Here is a 19,284-nt window from a genome sequence, read left to right as displayed (position 1 = left end):
AAAAGTTTCCTGTAAAGTTTAAGATATGTATAGTATTATATATGTATTAAATATACTTGCAATCTCCTAATGAGGATAATTAATGGTCAAAATCAGATTTTTAAATAGAACTTTCAATTTAGGGCACTATTGACTCTTTTTTGTTGTTTTGTTTTTTAGTTTTTTGCTTTTTTGAGACAAGGTCTTGCTCTGTCTCCCAGGCTGGAGTGCTGGCAGGATCTCAGCTCAGTGGAACCTCTGCCTCCTGGGTTCAAGCGATTCTCCTGCCTCTGCCTCCCGAGTAGCTGGAACTACAGGTGTGCACCACCACATGAGGCCTTTGTTTTTTTGAGACGGAGTCTTGTCCTGTTGCCCAGGCTGGAGTGCAGTGGTGTGATCCCAGCTCACTGCAACCTCCACCTCCTGGGTTCAAGTGATTCTCTGCCTTAGCCTCCCTAGTAGCTGGGATCACAGGTGCCTGCCACCACAGGCTACTTTTTTTGTATTTTTAGTGGAGACGGAGTTTCACCATCTTGGTCAAGCTGGTCTTGAACTCCTGACCTTGTGATCCACCAGCCTCAGCCTCCCAAAGTGCTGGGATTACAGGCGTGAGCCACCATGCCTGGCCTTTTGCGTGTGTGTATGTGAGAGAGGGTCTCTCTCTGTCACCCAAGCTATAGCGAAGTGGCATGATCTCGGCTCACTGCAACCTCCACCTCCCAAGTTCAAGCAATTTCATGCCTCAGCTCCTGAGTAGCTGGGACTACAGGCATGTGCCACCATTCTCTATACAGCCACATCACTTTTACAACTATATATCATCTAGTTGTTTGGTTTTAAGTCTATGATTGAGTGGATGTAATTGTCATTCCCATTTCTTGTTACAGCTCTTCCCTTTCCATTCTTCATTCTGATGCATGTATGGGTTGGCTGAGTTTCTCTGTTGAGCTTTTGTTTGTTTGACTTTGCTGTGCTTTGTTTTTCCTCAGGCTCATGGTGCTGGTGCTCTATTCACAGAGCGCCCTTGTCTCTTAGGATGCTCAAGTGGAATATTGGCTGGATATTCCTGGATCCCATGTTCTCTCCTCCAAGATTTTGTAAACATCATTACTCCATTGTTTTCTGGTGTTTAAAGTTTCTGGGGGAGAAGAATAAGGCCAGCATGAGTTTTTTTCCCCCTTGTATCAGTGGCAATTTATGCTGAAGTCTAATTATAACACTTCTAGAAATATGATTGTAATACTTTTAGAAATAAAACATTTTTAACAGTGCATGTGTTTTAAACCTAGTGAATTTGACAATTTCAGCAGTTTAACACTGAAATGTACTAAAAACTTCAAAACGGAATCACTCATACATAGCTGATGGGAATGCAAAATGGTGCAGCCCCTCTGGAGAACAGTTTGGTAGTTTCTTTACAAATTGAACATGCAAACATGCAACTACCACTTAACCCAGCAATTGCGTTCCTGGGCATTTACCCCGGAGAAATGAAAACTTCTGTTTTCATCAAAACATCTATATGAATATATAAGCAAGAATCAAAAAAGTTTATGTACCCTATGATTCCATTTACATGGACTTTTTTTTTTTTTTTTTTTTTTGAGACAGGGTCTCACTTTGTCACCCAGGCTGGAGTGAAGTGGCATGATCTCGGCTCACTGCAACCTCCACCTCCCCGGTTCAAGCGATTCTCCTGCCTCAGCCTCCCAAGTAGCTGGGGCTATAGGCGTGCACCACCATGCCTAGCTAATTTTTGTATTTTTAGTAGAGATGGGGTTTTGACATATTGCCTAGGGTGGTCTCCAACTCCTGGCCACAGGTGATCCATCCACCTCAGTCTTCCAAAGTGCTGGGATTACAGGCATGAGTGAATGTGCCCAGCCATTTATATGACATTCTGAAAGGGCAGAATTATAGGAACAGAATAAAACAGACCAGTGTTTGCCCAGGCTGGGACTGATCATGGTGATGGCTACGTGACCAAATGAGTCTGTCAAAATATATCAAAAGTGTATTAAAATGAGTGAATTTTACTTTATCAAACTTATGCCTTAATAAACCTGACTTTAAAAAGAGGAATCACCCAGCACTTTGGGAGGCTGAGGTGGGAGGACTGCTTGAGGAGTTGAAGACCAGCCTGGGCAACAAAGTGAGACCCCATCCTTACAATGAAGAAAGAAGAAAGAAGGAAGAAGAAGAAGAAGAGGAGGAAGAAGAGGAGGAAGAAGAGGAGGAAGAAGAGGAGGAAGAGGAAGAAGAAGAAGAAGAAGAAGGAAGAAGAAGAAGGAGGAGGAGGAGAAGAAGAAAAGCCTGGCATGGTGGTGTGTACCTGTAGTCCCAGCTACTTAGGAGGGTAAGGCCAGGGGATCCCTTGAACCCAGGAGTTTGAGGCTACAGTGAGCCATGATTGCACCACTGCACTCCAGTATGGTTTAAAAAAAAAAAAAAGAAAAGAAAGGAAGGGAAGGGAAGAGAAGGGAGGGCAGGGGAGAAGGAGAGAAGGGAAGCTGAGATTGCGCCACTGCACTCCAGCCTGGGCGACAGAGTGAGATTCCGTCTCAAAAAAAAAAAAGAAAGAAAGAAAAGAAAAAGGAAAAGGAAAACAATAAGCAGCAGTATCAGCACCTTTTTAGAAGTATGGAGATAAATAATGATGGGGGGGAGGGGAGGGGAGGGGAGAAGAAGGAAGGAAAGAAAGAAAGGAAGGGAAGGAAGGAAGGAAGGAAGGAAGGAAGGAAGGAAGGAAGGAAAGAAGGAAGGAAGGAAAGAAGGAAGGAAGGAAGGAAGGATCAGCATAGTCTTTACATTTTTGTCACCGTCATTTTAAGAAGTATATTTGAAAAGCATGAACTACGTTAAACCCCACAGTTACTTGGGCTTCTAGGACATGCTGCTATTGACTTCTGTTTCCGTGCATTTGATTTGATTTTTAGCCGGCAGTAAAATACTGTTTCTATCCCGGCTGCACATTTTCTTTTTTTTTTTTTTTTTTTTTTTTTGAGACAGAGTCTCGCTGTGTCGCCCAGGCTGGAGTGCAGTGGCCAGATCTCAGCTCACTGCAAGCTCTGCCTCCCGGGTTTTTACGCCATTCTCCTGCCTCAGCCTCCCGAGTAGCCGGGACTACAGGCGCCCGCCACCTTGCCTGGCTAGTTTTTTGTATTTTTTAGTAGAGACGGGGTTTCACCGTGTTAGCCAGGATGGTCTCGAACTCCTGACCTCGTGATCCGCCCGTCTCGGCCTCCCAAAGTGCTGGGATTACAGGCTTGAGCCACCGCGCCCGGCCCCGGCTGCACATTTTCCCCTACATTAAAGATGACTCATAGAATCCTTTATTTATCATTCTACACAGAGTAATTTCTTTTACTGCTTCGTTGGAAAAAACTACAAGCTTTTACCACATTTAATGGCAAACATTTTCCTGCTCATTGAAACAAAACACCATGTGCTCTCTGTAAATAGTACTGACCCAGATTCACATCCATCATTGCAAAATTCCACATTGAAAACAAGCAAACAGCTTGATGGCTCATCTGTTGTTGCTCTGTTTCTTTTCTTTCAGATTATATGGAAAGCACAAAGTGCGCAGTAAATATATATTTTGATATATCCTAAGCAGCATACTTTACAATTAAACATCTTGGATGGTTGGATGCCTTCATATAAGAAATTTTTTGCCGGGCGCGGTGGCTCAAGCCTGTAATCCCAGCACTTTGGGAGGCCGAGACGGGAGGATCACGAGGCCAGGAGATCGAGACCATCCTGGCTAACATGGCGAAACCCCGTCTCTACTAAAAATACAAAAAACTAGCCGGGCGAGGTGGCGGGCGCCTGTAGTCCCAGCTACTCGGGAGGCTGAGGCAGGAGAATGGCGTGAACCCAGGAGGCGGAGCTTGCAGTGAGCTGAGATCCGGCCACTGCACTCCAGCCTGAGCGACAGAGCGAGACTCTGTCTCAAAAAAAAAAAAAAGAAAAAAAAAGAAAAGAAATTTTTTAAATAAAATAATAACTGCGGCCGGGCGCGGTGGCTCACGCCTGTAATCCCAGCACTTTGGGAGGCCGAGGCGGGCGGATCACAAGGTCAGGAGATCGAGACCACGGTGAAACCCCGTCTCTACTAAAAATACAAAAAATTAGCCGGGCGCGGTGGCGGGCGCCTGTAGTCCCAGCTACTCAGGAGGCTGAGGCAGGAGAATGGCGTAAACCCAGGAGGCGGAGCTTGCAGTGAGCCGAGATCGCGCCACTGCACTCCAGCCTGGGCGACAGAGCGAGACTCCGTCTCAAAAAACAAAATAAAATAAATAAAATAAAATAAAATAAAATAAAATAAAATAAAATAAAATAATAACTGGACAAGATACATGCATTGACTCTGAACTATCGATGTAATAATCTATTTTCAGTTTTGCTAACTAGGATGTATAAATTCATTCACTATTCAAATTTAAAACTACAGGTTTCTTTCTGTATTTATTATTTTATTATTTATTTATTTATTTCTTATTAAAACTACAGGTTTCAATTAAATAACGCAGGCTGTATTTATCTATCTTTTCCCTACCAATACCTCACTAAAATGAGAATTAAAGAAAATTTAAAAAGGAATTTTTTAAAGGGCATACATCCATAGGAACAAAAAGAATGGAAGAGGAGACAGTAGCCAGTGGGAACTGGCAACAAAATTTTGTATGCTTGAAAACTCAGCAGACAGGAGAAAGTTAGATGTTAACCAACTGCAGGCGGAAAAGCCAGCAGGAAGCAAGGCAATCGATTCCCCGTGCAGAGTTTGGGCGGGCTCAGGAATTAGCCACTGCAGGTGTGAGTGACAGGAGAAGATGAGCGCCTCACTCCTGGAGAGACCCAGAAGCCATGTCCCTGAGCCGTCAGAGCACAGGCAGCGAAGAGTGAGGTTGAGATACTGCATCGGAAATGGGAGGAGGTGAAAGCTGGCAGACAGAAAGCTAAAACCCCACAGGCTCCTTGTCTGCTTAGCTCCCAGAACACTGGCACCAAAGTTTAACCCCACCTGGCATCCCCCAGTAGGGTACTGGAGAATTTTCTTGTGGAGAAACCACCTGACCCAGAAGAAAAGCCCCACAGGTATTGACATATGGCCAGGTCGCTACATGGTCACCCTAAGGAGAGGACCACCATACAAGAGGGTTCAATCCTCACTTTCCATGATATGGAATCAATAATTAATGTCTTATATTGAAAAAGATTACAGGTAGCTCACACCTGTAATCCCAGCACTTTGGGAGGCAGAGGTGGGCAGATTACTTCAGGTCAGGAGTTCAAGACCAGCCTGACCAACATGGTGAAATCCTGTCTCAACTAAAAAATACAAAAAACTAGCCGGGCGTGGTGGCGGGCGCCTGTAGTCCCAGCTACTCGGGAGGCTGAGGCAGGAGAATGGTGTGAACCTGGGAGGTGGAGCTTGCAGTGAGCTGAGATCCTGCCACTGCAGTCCAGCCTGGGCGACAGAGCGAGACTCTGTCTCAAAAAAAAAAAAAAAAAGAAAGTAGCTGGGTGTGGTGGCACATGCTTGTAATTCCAGCTACTCAGGAGGCTGAGGCAGGAGAATCGCTTGAACCTGGGAGGTGGAGTTTGCAGTGAGCTGAGATCATGCCACTGCACTCCAGCCTGGTGGACAGAGTGAGACTCTGTCTCAAAAAAAAAAAAAAAAAAAAAAAAAAAAAAAAAAGAAAGAAAGAAAGAAAAAAGAAAAGAAAGAAAAGAAAACAAAAACCAATAAGCAGCAATATCAGCATCTTTTTAGAAGTATTTAAATAAATAATGAAGACACAGCTGGAGACATGGTTTGGGGGAGGAGGTAACAGAAATGGGATTGGGAGGAGGCTCAGGGGCTGCTACCTTCCACTGCAAGTCTTCCAATATTTGGTTTTGAAAACTATGTATTGTGTGTATTTTTTAAAAATCCTCCTTCCCTTAAAAAACATAAGGCAAAATCATGTGAGTAAACCGGTGTCATCTGGAAAAACAAACGAGGGCTCAGGATTGTTCAGAAAGGTTACCTGGAGAAATGGAAGAGTTCTGCGAAATTCACCACACTTTACCTTTGAAATCGTCTGCTGGGGATTCCACAGGAGCTTTTTCCAACGAAGTTTTAAATCATTCACTCCTTGCTCACCAAAGAGGTTTTATTAAACACAACTTTGTTTCTCGAACTTGACGAGTAAAAGGGTCTTATGATTAGTAGATTAGTAGATTCTCAGGGAATGAAATGCCTTTAAAAGGAAGTTGGCTGTTCTTCTTCTTTTTTTCTTTTTTGAGATGGAGTTTCGCTCTTGTTGCCCAGTCTAGAGTGCAATGGCGCAATCTCAGCTCACCACAATCTTCGCCTCCCGGGTTCAAGAGATTCTCCCGAGTAGCTGGGATTACAGGCATGTGCCACCACGACTGGCTAATTTTGTATTTCGAGTAGAAGACGGGGTTTCTCCATGTTGGCCAGGCTGGTCTCAAACTCTTGACCTCAGGTGATCCGCCCACCTCAGCCTCCCAAAGTGCTGGGATTACAGCAGTGAGCTACTGTGGCCAGCTCAGCTGTTCTTTAAGAAAATAAAAAAGCTTATAAATTTCCCATGTCACATGCAGACAATGTGACTAATTAACTGTGCGTGACTACATCCGTGCATGCACACACGTGCGTGTGCAAGCAGCTGGCCCAGAGATTCCCCCTCCGCTGCTCCTGTGTGCCCTCACACAGGTGTTAGAGGTGAGAGAAGTCACTTTCCAGCAAAATCATTAAAGTTTGACTTCAGCAATCCCACCTGATTTTCAGAATCTTTTCCCCATGCCCTTCAAGCCCCTTTTCCCTGTCGAAGCAAGAATATAATTGAATATACATAAGGAGGTGAAAACTTGGTTCCTGACATTTGTATGTGAAACCTTTTGTCCATAATGTGGTGATTTTAAACGAAGTTATGCCTTATTCTTAGCAAAACAATCACGAGCTATTTTCTTCTCCTTTCCTGCAGGGTTCTAAGAGCAGCACACCTCCTACATTTGTGTATTTGTATCGGCTGCACAAATGCCACTGCCCCAAATATACCTTGAACTAATGCTTCTCAAGCCAACTCTAATGTGCACGTGAATGTTGTTAAAATACAGATTCTGATCCAGCAGGTCTGCCAGGGGTCTGAGATTCTCACAAACTCCCCAAAGATGTGATGCTTCATCCGTGGATTATGGTTTTCACAGCAAAATCCTAAACTATCTGTTCAATGAGAGTTTGCAATTTGTCAGGTCTCATATTTTCATGTGCTAGTAAAAAATAGAAGCTTTGTGATGTCCTAGCTGCTTCACTTACATATATTTTTCTGATTGGTTAATGAGTCTCTAGCATTTTATTGTTCTCTGCAGTTTTTCTTTCAATAGATAATAGATGCATAAGTCTATTCTGCATATGATTGTACATCAATAGGCTGCAGAGAAAAATGGGAGTGAGAAAGATAAAATGGACGGAAACTGCAATCTGGTAAATAAATGCATTCTCTCTTAATTTGTAGAAGTGGCGAGAAGTCAGAAGCACGCACATCAGAAATAAAGAGAATTAATCACGTCAGCCTCTGTATTCTTCTTGGTAGAGCACCAAGTTTTAAAGAATAGTGCTTTTAAATAATATAAATGTACATATAAATTCTATGTAAATTAGTGAATATGATAAAGTAAAAGGGGAAAAAAGTGGAGGAAAGTTGTTTAAACAATCACTGACTATAATTATGCTTTTACTTAAATAATAATTCCTTTTTGGGAAATACTGTTTTAGACTCTTGTGTAGGCAGAGATGGTTCCTCTCAGGATTTCGCTCTGGCAATGACTGGGAAGCTAGCAACACGTCTCTGCAACCTGCCTTGCTCCCTTTGCCTTTCTTGGTGAAAGTCACCCCTGGCTATGGGCCCTGATGATGCTTTTGACCAGCAGGGAATACTGGGGAAAATGAGCTACTCCGAGCTCACACGCACACACCACCATCACTGCCATCACCACCATCAGCAGTAACAGCAATGAAGTTGGGCCGGGCGCGGTGGTTCACACCTACAATCCCAGCACTTTGGGAGGCCAAGGCGGGTGGATCACGATGTCAGGAGATCGAGACCATCCTGGCTAACACGGTGAAACACCATCTCTACTAAAAATATAAAAAAATTAGCCCAGCGTGGTGGTGGGCGCCTGTAGTCCCAGCTGCTGAGGAGGCTGAGGCAGGAGAATGGCGTGAACCCTGGAGGCGGAGCTTGCAGTGAGCCGAGATCACGCCACTGCATTCCAGCCTGGGTGACAGAGCAAGACTCTGTCTCAATAAATAAATAAATAAAATAAATAAACTTAATAACTAGTTTTCACTTTATGTTTGATCTTCCTACATTGAGCAACCTGCCCCAGTACATTTTTCTTAAACCTTTGATACCCATTACTGCCTTTCTTCTGTTTCACGAGAAACTTGCCAGCAGATAATAGCATGAATGGGTAGGCAGAAATAAGCAGTAGGGGTGAAATGCCAAAGCAGTCAATTATCTAATGATCGTAATAAGTAACATTTAACCGTGCTTATGATGTGGTGCCTGGATGTTCTAAGCACTTTGCATGGATTAATTTATGTTTGCCTTACAGCAGCGACTGAAGAGGAAAGATGCTATTTTCATCCTTGGCTAGTAACACATACATATGTTTGATAGGATGCATGTGTCTGTTCCTTTGTAGATGTAACCTGTGAATGTGTTTTTATTTTATATGCACAGACAGTCTTTTTTTTTTAACTTTTAAATCAACCCTAGTTGATATGCTAGAACCGCACTCTCCAATATGGTAGCCACCAGCCACATGTGGCTATTGATTATTTGAGACATGGCCAGTGTGAAATGAGATGTGCTGTAGGTGCAAAATGCACACACGACTTTGAAGACAATATAAAAAATAAAAGAATGTAAAATACCTCTTTAATATTTTTGATTAATTGTTGAAATATATTTGAGATATCATGAGCTAAATAAAATTACTAAAATTGATTCTACCTATTTCTTTTTGCTTTTTAAAATTGTGCCCACTAGTAAGTGTAAAATTACCTATGTGGCTTGCTTTATATTTCTAAGGGATAGCACCAGGCTAGAAGTACATGTTCCATGGTCCTCTGCCAGCCAAATCAGGTTGAGAATGCATGCTTGGTTAGGTGTCAGTGGCCTTGGTTAGGCAAGGTGTTACTTCTCCCAGGTGTGTTTTTATATTAAAATCCACATTTTGATCTAAACTAGTAGTTTTCACAGCAGAAGCACCTTGGAAGTTTAAAATAAATATGGCTGGCTGGGTTGCCTCTGCAGAGATTCTGATGGTCCGGGCAGCTGGGGCATTAGGAGTTTTAAAAGGCTCCAGGTGACTTCAAGCTGACAGCCAAAGCTGAGAGCCACCTATTCAAATGGAACAGCCGACACTGAGTCTTGGTGACCGACAGTGTGGGCGGGTGATGTTTGCAGTGGGGCCAGGTTCACACTTTTTGAGTCTTTCGTTGGAACTACAGAAACAAACTGTGGAAAGGATCAGAGCCTGCTTTTTGGCAAGGAGCCTTGGAATAGAGTTAAGAGCACCCTCAAATCTATGGTATGAGGGAAAACCCAGCCCACAGAATCATGGTGGGGAAATGGGAAGAAAGGGAAGCAATGGAGCTAATTATGTGTAGTGATATTTCTCCCAGGAAACCGAAGACGGGTTACAAAGGTGAAGGCTGTCTAGGAGCTCCTCCCTGGTCACCTGTGGTCCTCAGGTTCCAAGCCCCTCTTCACAGGCCGCAGGATCTGACCAGCCCCATTCCCCAGCAGTGAGAAATGAGGGTTGGCTATAGTAGTTCTAATGTGTGCACTCAAAGGAAATACTCAGATTCATTAATGTAATGATATTCTAAGTGTCTTATATAGAGCTTCAGAATTTTGGCAAATTCTACTTTTAAATGGGAGACTTTGTATTAGACTCGAGATAAGAAACTCCTCCCCCACCCCCACCCCCAACCGCCTCACTCCAATTGAAGCTTCTCCAGGGAGGTTTCTGAGGGGAGGCCTTGGTTACACTTTCTCAACTATTTGGGAAGCTGAGGGGGTAGATCCCTTGAGTTCAGGAGTTTGAGACTAGCCTGGGCAACATAGTGAGACCTCATCTCTGCAAAAAATAAACAAAAATTAGCTGGGCATGGTGGTGCACGCCTGTAGTCATAGCTAGTCAGGAGGCTGAGGTAGGAGGATTGCGCTTGAGCCCAGGAAGTTGAGGCTGCAGTGAGCCAAGATAGCACCACTGCATTTCATTTCAGCTTGAGTGACAGTCACACCTTGTCTCAAAAAAAAAAAAAAAAAAAAAAAAAAAAGGTTATATGCCCACACCTTTCGGAATAATTATTTTTTAACTTCCCATACCTACGTTTCTTGCAAAGCTAGTATCCATGTGGGAAAGGTTTGTGCCAGCTGCCACCATTTTTGATGTTGGAGTAAAATCGATCTTTTTCTAATCAGAACCTGTTTCTTGAGAAAAATGCCAGATGTTTTCCTCCTTCCTCCCTCTCTGCATTCTTTTTTCTTTTCTTTTCTTTTTCTTTTTTTTTTTTTTTGAGACTGAGTCTTGCTCTATTGTGCGGGCTAGAGTGCAGTGGCGTGATCTCAGCTGTCTGCAACCTCCGCCTCCTGGGTTCAAGGGATTCTCCTGCCTCAGCTTCCTGAGTAGCTGGGATTACAGGTGCCTGCCACCATGCCTGGCTAATTTTTGTATTTTTAGTAGAGACAGGGTTTCACCATGTTGGCCAGGCTAGTCTTGAACTCCTGACCTCAAGTGATTCACCCGCCTTGGCCTCCCAAAGTGCTGGGATTACAGGTGTGAGCCACCATGCCCAGCCCCTCTCTGCCTTCTTTACTTCCTTTCCTTATCACCTATTTAGGATTTCGCAATGTTAGGTGATTTCTTTTCCATATTTCCAACTGAATTAGAGTTAACTAAATGACAAAAAGTACTTTTGGTCTCAAATTCATCATCATGAAAATGGGCCGAAAAAATGAGGACACTTAGAATTTTACTATCAGATACTGCCAGATGATTAAAACACCTGTATTCCACACACACTGTGCCCTTGTGAGTCCTAATTGTGCTGTTTCTATTTCTCTCAGACTGCTGGCAAGTGACCAGGTGTGACTAGGTGTGACCAGGCATGACCAGGCATGACCAGGCGTTAAAGAAGTGCTCCCTCATTTCAAGTCTCTTAAAGATGAAGGTAACAGCTGCCCAATGAGGATGGAACCGCATTTGTGAATGGAAGCACTCATAGCTGGGTTTCCTGTACTTTGTATTTTCTTATAGATCTAAAGTTGTAACTTCCACATAATATGAACTACTTCAACAGTTTCTATTTCTATTCTATGTCCCTGGGGAGTGGGGGTGGTGCTAGAGTGAAAGGATTTGGCAGTGCGTGCAACATAAAAAAAAAAAAAAATCCCTTCCTTTGGCCAGCATTCAACTTTTATAACATGTTTTTATTTTTACTTTTTTTGGGGGGAAAGACAGGGTTGCTCTGTCGTCCAGGCTGCAATGCAGTGGTGTGATCGTAGCTCAATGCAGCCTCCAATTCCTGGGCTCAAGCGATCCTCCCACCTCAGCTATAATGTATTTTTAAATTTGGAAATGCATTCTCCTCTTCCTCCACCCAGCGTTATATTTTTACTCTCCTCTTATTCCCTCCAACCTTCACCCAAGTCTGTTTCCTGGCAATTTGAGAAGTGAGAAATGCCTGCGTGGGGGAAAAAGTGGAGGCACATGTTGTGTTGTAATTTTAACGGGGAAGCATTGCCCAATGACAAAACCAGGGACTGTCTTGTGATGTCGCTTTCTGCCCACGCTACCTTTTCTTCTTCTGAGCTCGCTCTCATCCCGCAGAAGGCTGCAAGGCTGCCTCGCATGCAGAGGCTGTGACCTGCTTTAAATAAACAAAGCATGATGATCTTAGTTTGAAGAGTGGGGAGGACAACCATACGGATTGAGCTGTCAACGTTTAGTTCGTTGTAAATAGCAAAAGCAGGCAGCCCATTCAGTCCTCATTCTGATCTTTACGGATCTCTCCCACTGATGAGTTAGAAACCCTTTTAAACTCATGTTTTCCTTCCTTCAGCCAGGAAGGATTTATTGAGCACTTACTATTAATATATGCCAGGCACCGTTCCAAGCATGGGGAGTATAGCAGCGAGGAGACCAAGCCTCTGGCTGTCAATTTTGAAACAGCACTGAACTTTCAGCCAGGGCATTGCAGAGGCTGCGTGAGGACAGGGTGGGGCTGTCTGCAGGGCCCCAGCTAACTCCATGTTCAAATTACCTGTGATTTTCTCTAAGTCCGACCGAGCCAAGTACTGTACTAGATAACAATGGAAACACTTTCAGGGGGAGGATGACCTTTTCCTTCTGCTCCTTAACTTTTGCCCCATATCAGGAGGAGCTTCTGAGAAATGTGAGCTTTTCTGCTTAGCCCCTCAATACAACGTCTAACCACAAACCCTGGCTCGTATTTCATCTGTCCATGACACTGTGTGGTGCATGAATATATTCTTACTCTAAAGAAAAAAAAAAAAAACCAAAGGATATTTCAAAAATTATTTTCACACATGATTATCATACAGTATTACAATGTATTATGTGCAAAATTCCATTTAAAAAATCATTTACAAAAGTACAACACAGTATGTGCTGAGGGTTCTAGTTCAACAAAAGCCAAGGCTGAAAAAGGTACAAGGTACAAAGCCAACCAAATTAGATGACTACGCATCTTTACACAGTACAATAACATGTTTTTGTAACTACCTGTGTTACATGGATACAAGACCCTCATAGTTTGTGCACCTGCAAGCTGGTTTTATTTAACGTTAAGTTTAACTTCACTGCAGGTTCTGATAATGTAGATTTTTTTTTTTTGTGCATTTTCGAATTCTTCTCCATTATACAGCACCTTATTTAACTCAACAAAAGCCACATTATACATTGCTTGGTTTCTGGTCCCAATAATTTGATGCTGTTAGTTTTAATTTCGATGGAAAAGGGAGAAAAGGTGTTCTTCTTGATTTTTATTTTTCTCAAGGGGCTTTCAAAATCGTTTCTAAAAGCAAATCACACATGGAATAGATTTTGCCAAACCTCATTGCATATTTACAGTATTTTAAGCGTAGGTGGTTCCTTCTATCTCTTTTTCTACATCTTTCGAAGAGCCTGAACCAGCAGACTGCACTCCTCAGTCCTTTGTTAGAGTCCGTATTTCTCTCTCTACCTCTCGCTACATTCATTTCTCTCCTTATTCTCAGCATCATTTGTTTAAAAAACAAAACAGCAAAACACCACTAAACGTGAACAAGAGAACAGTACATCCGATTTCCAAAGGCATTCTGTGGCCAGTGTCAGGAATACGTTGCTTTAAGAAATCCAGCAGTCTCTCCCCACAAAGTTGCCAAAACATCCAGTTACAGAAGAGAGACTTTAAAAATGCAATACTCTCAAATCCAGCAAGAGATTTATTTTTGAATATTAAATGTTAAAATCACATGCATAATTATAGAATATTTTAAAGTTACAAAAATATTTTAAAAACCAATCCTGACAGTTTACCTGCAACTGCTATAAAAATTTCTATGAAATATATAAAAACATGAAGGCTCTTTGTAAAAAAAAAAAAAAAAAAAAAGGAAAAAGGAAGGCAGGAAGGGATGAGGCCATCCACAGGAGTGAGAATCACCTGACACACTGCATCGCAAACATCTGCTGTTGAATTCAAAAGAACTTGTATCTGAAGTGTTTCTTCTGCACATATACATACATGTAAGCCAACCTAGAACCTGACTGGGGGTAGGTAGCAAACAATCTCAGGACACTTCAACCATCAAATGCAATTCTCCATTGCCAAAAGGGAATCCTACTGTTTCACGAACCTCAGCTACCTTGCGTGGCTAAAGCTGCCCTTGGCTGAGTTGGCCTGTGGATGGCTTAGTCACTAAACGGAGGGGTCCCCGAGGAGGTGACTGCTTTTCAAGCTCAAGCACATAGAAGCCAGAAGGCAAGGCTTCCAGCTCCCCTTTGGATGCACCACTGGGAAGTCCTGCCTCTCTTCTAGGAGGTGGTGAGGTCATCTTCTCCGTTCTGGAAAATGACGCCGTAAGGATCGTTCTTGATGCGTTTGTAGACAAAGTGGAAGATGTGGGGCTGTGGTCGACTGTGCAGCTCTGCCTTGATTTTTTGAGGGTAAGTGTCCTCTGCCAGCTGCTGCCATGTCTCGTCAACGAAGAGAAAGAGGCTGTACTCCTCAGGGTCCCCCACCTTGAACTTCTCAGCGCAGATCTGACACACATCCTCGGTGGTGATATAAGGTCTCACAAGGAGCGTCTTTCCTGTGCAACCACTGTTGACCTCCTGAAATGCAACTCGGAGGTAATTCTGCAAGTGGAAGAGGAATGTTGAGACAGTCAGAAGAGAAAACTAGATAGTGAGCATGATGGGGGACCGAGTGGGGCACGGTGACTGTGAGCCACTTCCAGGCCCTGTCTTGTCATAATGCCCGATGTCAGGCCATGAGGCTTCGAATGACAAGGAAAGAGGCTGATCTGACTTTGGACAGTGGCGAGGAGAACTACATGATTCATTGCAACTATAAGAAGCAGGAAGTCCAGGCAGCCCTGGTTCTGATCTGTCCATTTCCCTCATAAAGTCTGCTTAAGAAACCCCTGCTTAAGAGTGTGAACCACATCCAATGCTGGGTTTCTTCCCAGCTTGAAAAATAAACCAAATAGCACAAGAGTATGAAGGAAGTCAGCAGGAAGAGATTTAAAATATCTACACACAACAGCATGCACAGTGCTCACATTTTGTTTTTTTCTGTTCCTTTTAAGAGATGAGATCTCACTATGTTCCCCAGGCGGGACTCATACTGCTGGGCTCAAGTGATCCTCCTGCCTCAGCCTCCTGAGTAGCTAAGTCTACAGGCGCATGCCACTGTACCTGGCTTGTGCTCACTTTTGACACACTTTTTAAATAAATCCTAATCAAGGGCAATAATTTAGGTTGAATCACACACATACAAAAAACATGCTGACATTTGACTATCTTTTATCTCCCCCAAATGGTGATTTCAGGTAGCTCAGTCTAATACAAGGCTCCTAGTAGCTCTGGGCACAATGTGGAAAAGAACGTTGATTTTGCCAACTTTTGCAGATGGAGGTGATTACACGCAAGGTGGTGCTGCAGGGAATTAAACAAAGACATTTGCAGGCTCAGGCGCTGCCATCATGCCAGGTACATACTATCATGAAATATGTAAACCTGTGGTCTTACAAGATACAAAGCCCAGACCAGGCATAAAGAATCTTAAACTCACATCAGGCTCTCCTAGATTTTGTGACCCCAGATAGCTTTGCTTCTGTTTCCTTAAGAGTGGCGTTATCAGCCGGGCGCGGTGGCTCAAGCCTGTAATCCCAGCACTTTGGGAGGCCGAGACGGGAGGATCACGAGGTCAGGAGATAGAGACCATCCTGGCTAACACGGTGAAACCCCGTCTCTACTAAAAAATACAAAAAACTAGCCGGGCGAGGTGGCAGGCGCATGTAGTCCCAGCTACTCGGGAGGCTGAGGCAGGAGAATGGCATGAACCCGGGAAGCGGAGCTTGCAGTGAGCCGAGATCCGGCCACTGCACTCCAGCCTGGGCAACAGAGCGAGACTCCGTCTCACAAAAAAAAAAAAAAAAAAGAGTGGCGTTATCAGATGAAATCTAGAACACCCAGTGAAATTTGAGTTTCATCTAGAAAACAAATACATTTTATTCTTCTAAATCTGGCAACCCGGCTCGGCAGTGAAGGGAAGGAGGGCTCTCTGCCCAGGTGCCTGCATGGTCACCACGAGGGTTTCCTGGGATAATGGAAGGGGAAGCTCTCGGGAAGGACAGTGAGCTCTGCACACGTCAGATATGTTTCATATCTGCTTCCAGTGGGGACTTTTGCTAGCCCAGTGACTTCGCAGGAGAGGTGAGCTAGTGGGAGGTGCCCAGGTTGACACTGATACTCTTTGAACCTTTTTTTTTTTTTTTAAGAGACAGGGTCTACATGATCCCTGTTTGACTAGTGCAGAAACTGAGGCACAGAGAGGCTAAGTAACTTGCCCAAAGCCACACAGCTAGGACATGGCAGAGGCAGCCCCACCATCTTGACCACTAAGACGTACTGCCTCTTCCCATGTGAGAAGACCTCTGTGCCTGTGACCTCTGATTCAGGGGTTTCCGATGGAGCTTTGGGTCTGAGGTTTTGCTTTGACCCCCGAGCCGAGTGCTGAGCATTTCCTTCTTTGGTTACACTCTGAGAAGGCATGCACCTCCAAAGTGAGCAGGGTCAATGAAGGCAGGAGGGGGCGGCTGCAGAAGAAGGCAGCTCCACGGTGTCTGGGGGTCTCCAGGTGAAGAGGTGGAGAAGGAAGTGTGTGTTGGCAGGTGGGCAAAGGAACAATGAACTTTTCTCACTTCCTCTGTTCTGCCTCAGGCAGCCCCTCCCTGGATGGCTGTATAATGGCACCCCAGGGGTCTGCAAACACAGAGTGGTACAGGGACCTTCTTAGTGCAACAGGGTGGGGAGAGTGCAGCACGTGTATTCTCATTCTTTACGTTTATGTGCTTGAGAAGGAATTTCTGAGAATACTGAAATCTTGGAGAAGAACGAGCTGATCTTGGCTTTCAAAGATGGGCTTGCCTTGTTTTTATTTGTTTTTGAGAAAGGGTCTTATTCTGCTGCCCAGGCTGGAGTGCAGTGGTGTGATCATGGCTCACTGTCGCCTCAAACTCCTGGGCTCGACAGATCCTCCCACCTTAGCCTCCTGAGTAGCTGGGACTGCAGGTGTGTACCACTATACCCGGCTAACTTGAAAATTTTTGTTGTCGTTGTTTTGTAGAGAAGGGGTCTCACTTTGTTGCCAAGGCTGGTCTCCAACTCCTGGCCTCAAGCGATCTTCCTGCCTCAGCCTGTGAGGCGATGGGATTACAGGTGTGAGCCACCTCATCTGACCCTCTATTTTCAGAGCTCTTAAAAAAGAAAAAAAAAAAAAAAAAAGGCCAGGCGCAGTGGCTCACGCCTGTAATCCCAGCACTTTGGGAAGCGGAGGCGGGTGGATCAGTTTGAGGCCAGGAGTTTGAGTCCAGCCTGGCCACCACGGTGAAATCCCGTCTCTACTGCAAATACAAAATAAATTAGCCGGCTGTGGTGGTGAGCGCCTGTAGTCCCAGTTACTCTGGAGGCTGAGGCAGGAGAATCGTTTGAACCTGGGAGGTAGAGGTTGCAGTGAGCAGAGATCGTGCCACCACTGCACTCCAGCCTGGGTGAGCGAGACTCCACCTAAAAAAAAAAAAAAAAAAAAAAAGCAGGTGAATCTGGACATGTAGGCAAATCTGTCCTGCTTTCCAGATCCCTGCTTGGAAACTCATCATGAGGAACATAGAAACAAACCATAGGCAGATGTTATCATTTAATTTAAAACCTTCAAAATATTATTTGAAGACACTTGCCAACTCACTTGTTATTTCATAAACGATGAGCAAATCAGGAATTGTGTTAGCTAAGGATTTCTTTTTTTCTTTTTTCTTTTTTTCTTTTTTTTTTTTGAGACGGAGTCTCGCTCTGTCGCCCAGGCTGGAGTGCAGTGGCACGATCTCCACTCACTGCAAGCTCCGCCTCCCAGGTTCACGCCATTCTCCTGCCTCAGCTTCCTGAGTAGTTGGGACTACAGGTGCCCGCCACCACACTTGTCTAATTTTTTGTATTTTTAGTAGAGACGGGGTTTCACTGTGTTAGCCAGGGTGGTCTCAATCTCCCGACCTTGTGATCCGCCAGTCTCCGCATCCCAAAGTGCTGGGATTACAGGTGTTAGCCACCACGCCTGGCCTCTTTTTTTCTTTTTTGAGATTAAGTCTCACTCTGTCGCCTAGGCTGGAGTGCAATGGTGCGATCTCGGCTCACTGCAACCTCCGCCTCCTGGGTTCAAGCAATTCTGCTGCCTCAGCCTCCCAAGTAGCTGGGATTACAGGTGCCTGCCACTACACCCAGCTAATTTTTATATTTTTAGTAGACACAGGGTTTTACCATGTTGGCCTGGCTGGTCTCGAACTCCTGACCTCAGGTGATCTGCCCGCCTCGGCCTCCCAAAGTGCTGGGATTACCGGCGTGAGCCCCGATGCCTGGCCTTGGGTAAAGATTTCTATAGCCCTCACCCACCTCTCCATTCTAAGAAACAAGCTCATTGGGAATCCCACGTTCCCAAGCAGCAGCTCATGGTCAGGAAAAACCCTGGCCAGGGAACCTGAGCAGGACTCGCTCAGATGCTTGCCTGGTCACTCTGCGCTGTGGACGGCTGCCATAGCTGCTGCTGCTGCTGCTGAGATTCTGGGGTCTTCTGTTTTGGAGAGCGGGCGAGTGAAAAGGGAAGGAGACATCACTGTTCCTCTCCCCTTTCCCAAAGAGAAACTAGGCCAATTGCATCGCGTAACACAGCGGCTGTTTCCTGATGAAATAAAATCTCCAACGCCTGTGCCAAATGCTTCCTCCTCCTTTTTGACTTATCGTCTGCTTGTTTGGGCAGAAATCCTGCCTTAATTCAACTTGGTTTTCTTAAGGACAGCAAACCTTGGGCCAAATATCCCATGCATATATAAATGTAAAGAAAACAGAGCAATGTAACAAGGCCAGAGGGTGGTTTGAGATCTCCCTTTCCTGCCAAATAATTCAACACAGTGGGGACCTCTGAGCTGGGATGTGCTGGGTGAGCCAGCTCTGCATTCCTGGAGGATGAAGGAAGCAAAGCGGGGGCCAGCTGCACACCTGGAAGTCGTCCACAGAGGGGATGGTCCGGTTGGTGGTTCTCCGTTTGTGCCACTGCCTCAGGGTGTCTCTGGTTTCTGAGCTGAGCAGTCGCGCTGCTTGTTCTTCTTGGAAATTCTTTATCAGAGAAAGTGCTCCGTATGCACTTGTCAAGTAATAGCCTCCTGAAAAGAGCAGAAAGAGTGGGTCCTCCCAGTGCCAACCTCCGCTCACAGGTGATAATGGGATGCCAGCGTTAGAGGGCATGTTTTGCATTTTTAGTATTTCTTCAACATGCATTTCCTGTAGGATCACAGAGGCCCACATCCAAGAGCATGGCACTCACTCCTCCATCCATCCCTTCACACAGCCATCCCGCAGAGATTTATGGAGTGACCCAGGCCTGGGAGGGGCCGGGGGAACACAGACAAGCCAGGCTGACAAGGTTCCTGTTTCCACGGA

The 19,284-nt window shown here is 44.8% G+C and overlaps 1 protein-coding gene across 9 annotated transcripts in view; it reads right to left on the bottom strand.

Moving 5' to 3' along the window:
- Positions 1-12,594: 12,594 nt before the first annotated feature.
- Positions 12,595-19,284, bottom strand: part of LOC105486807 (Ras and Rab interactor 2) — a 255,269-nt gene continuing 248,579 nt past the window's right edge. For all 9 annotated transcript variants that reach the window (XM_011749872.2, XM_011749873.3, XM_011749875.3 and 6 more), the window contains 2 exons: positions 18,844-19,007; positions 12,595-14,430 (listed from right to left, as the gene is read on the bottom strand). In XM_011749872.2, the coding sequence (XP_011748174.1) occupies positions 14,107-14,430; positions 18,844-19,007 (488 nt within the window). In that variant the 3' untranslated portion in view covers positions 12,595-14,106. The remainder of the gene's footprint in view (positions 14,431-18,843; positions 19,008-19,284) is intronic.

This window comes from Macaca nemestrina, chromosome 15 (assembly GCF_043159975.1).
Source record: "Macaca nemestrina isolate mMacNem1 chromosome 15, mMacNem.hap1, whole genome shotgun sequence".
NCBI lineage: Eukaryota > Metazoa > Chordata > Mammalia > Primates > Cercopithecidae > Macaca > Macaca nemestrina.
Note: the sequence above shows the minus strand (reverse complement) of the source record. Positions and strands in the feature narration are given on the sequence as shown.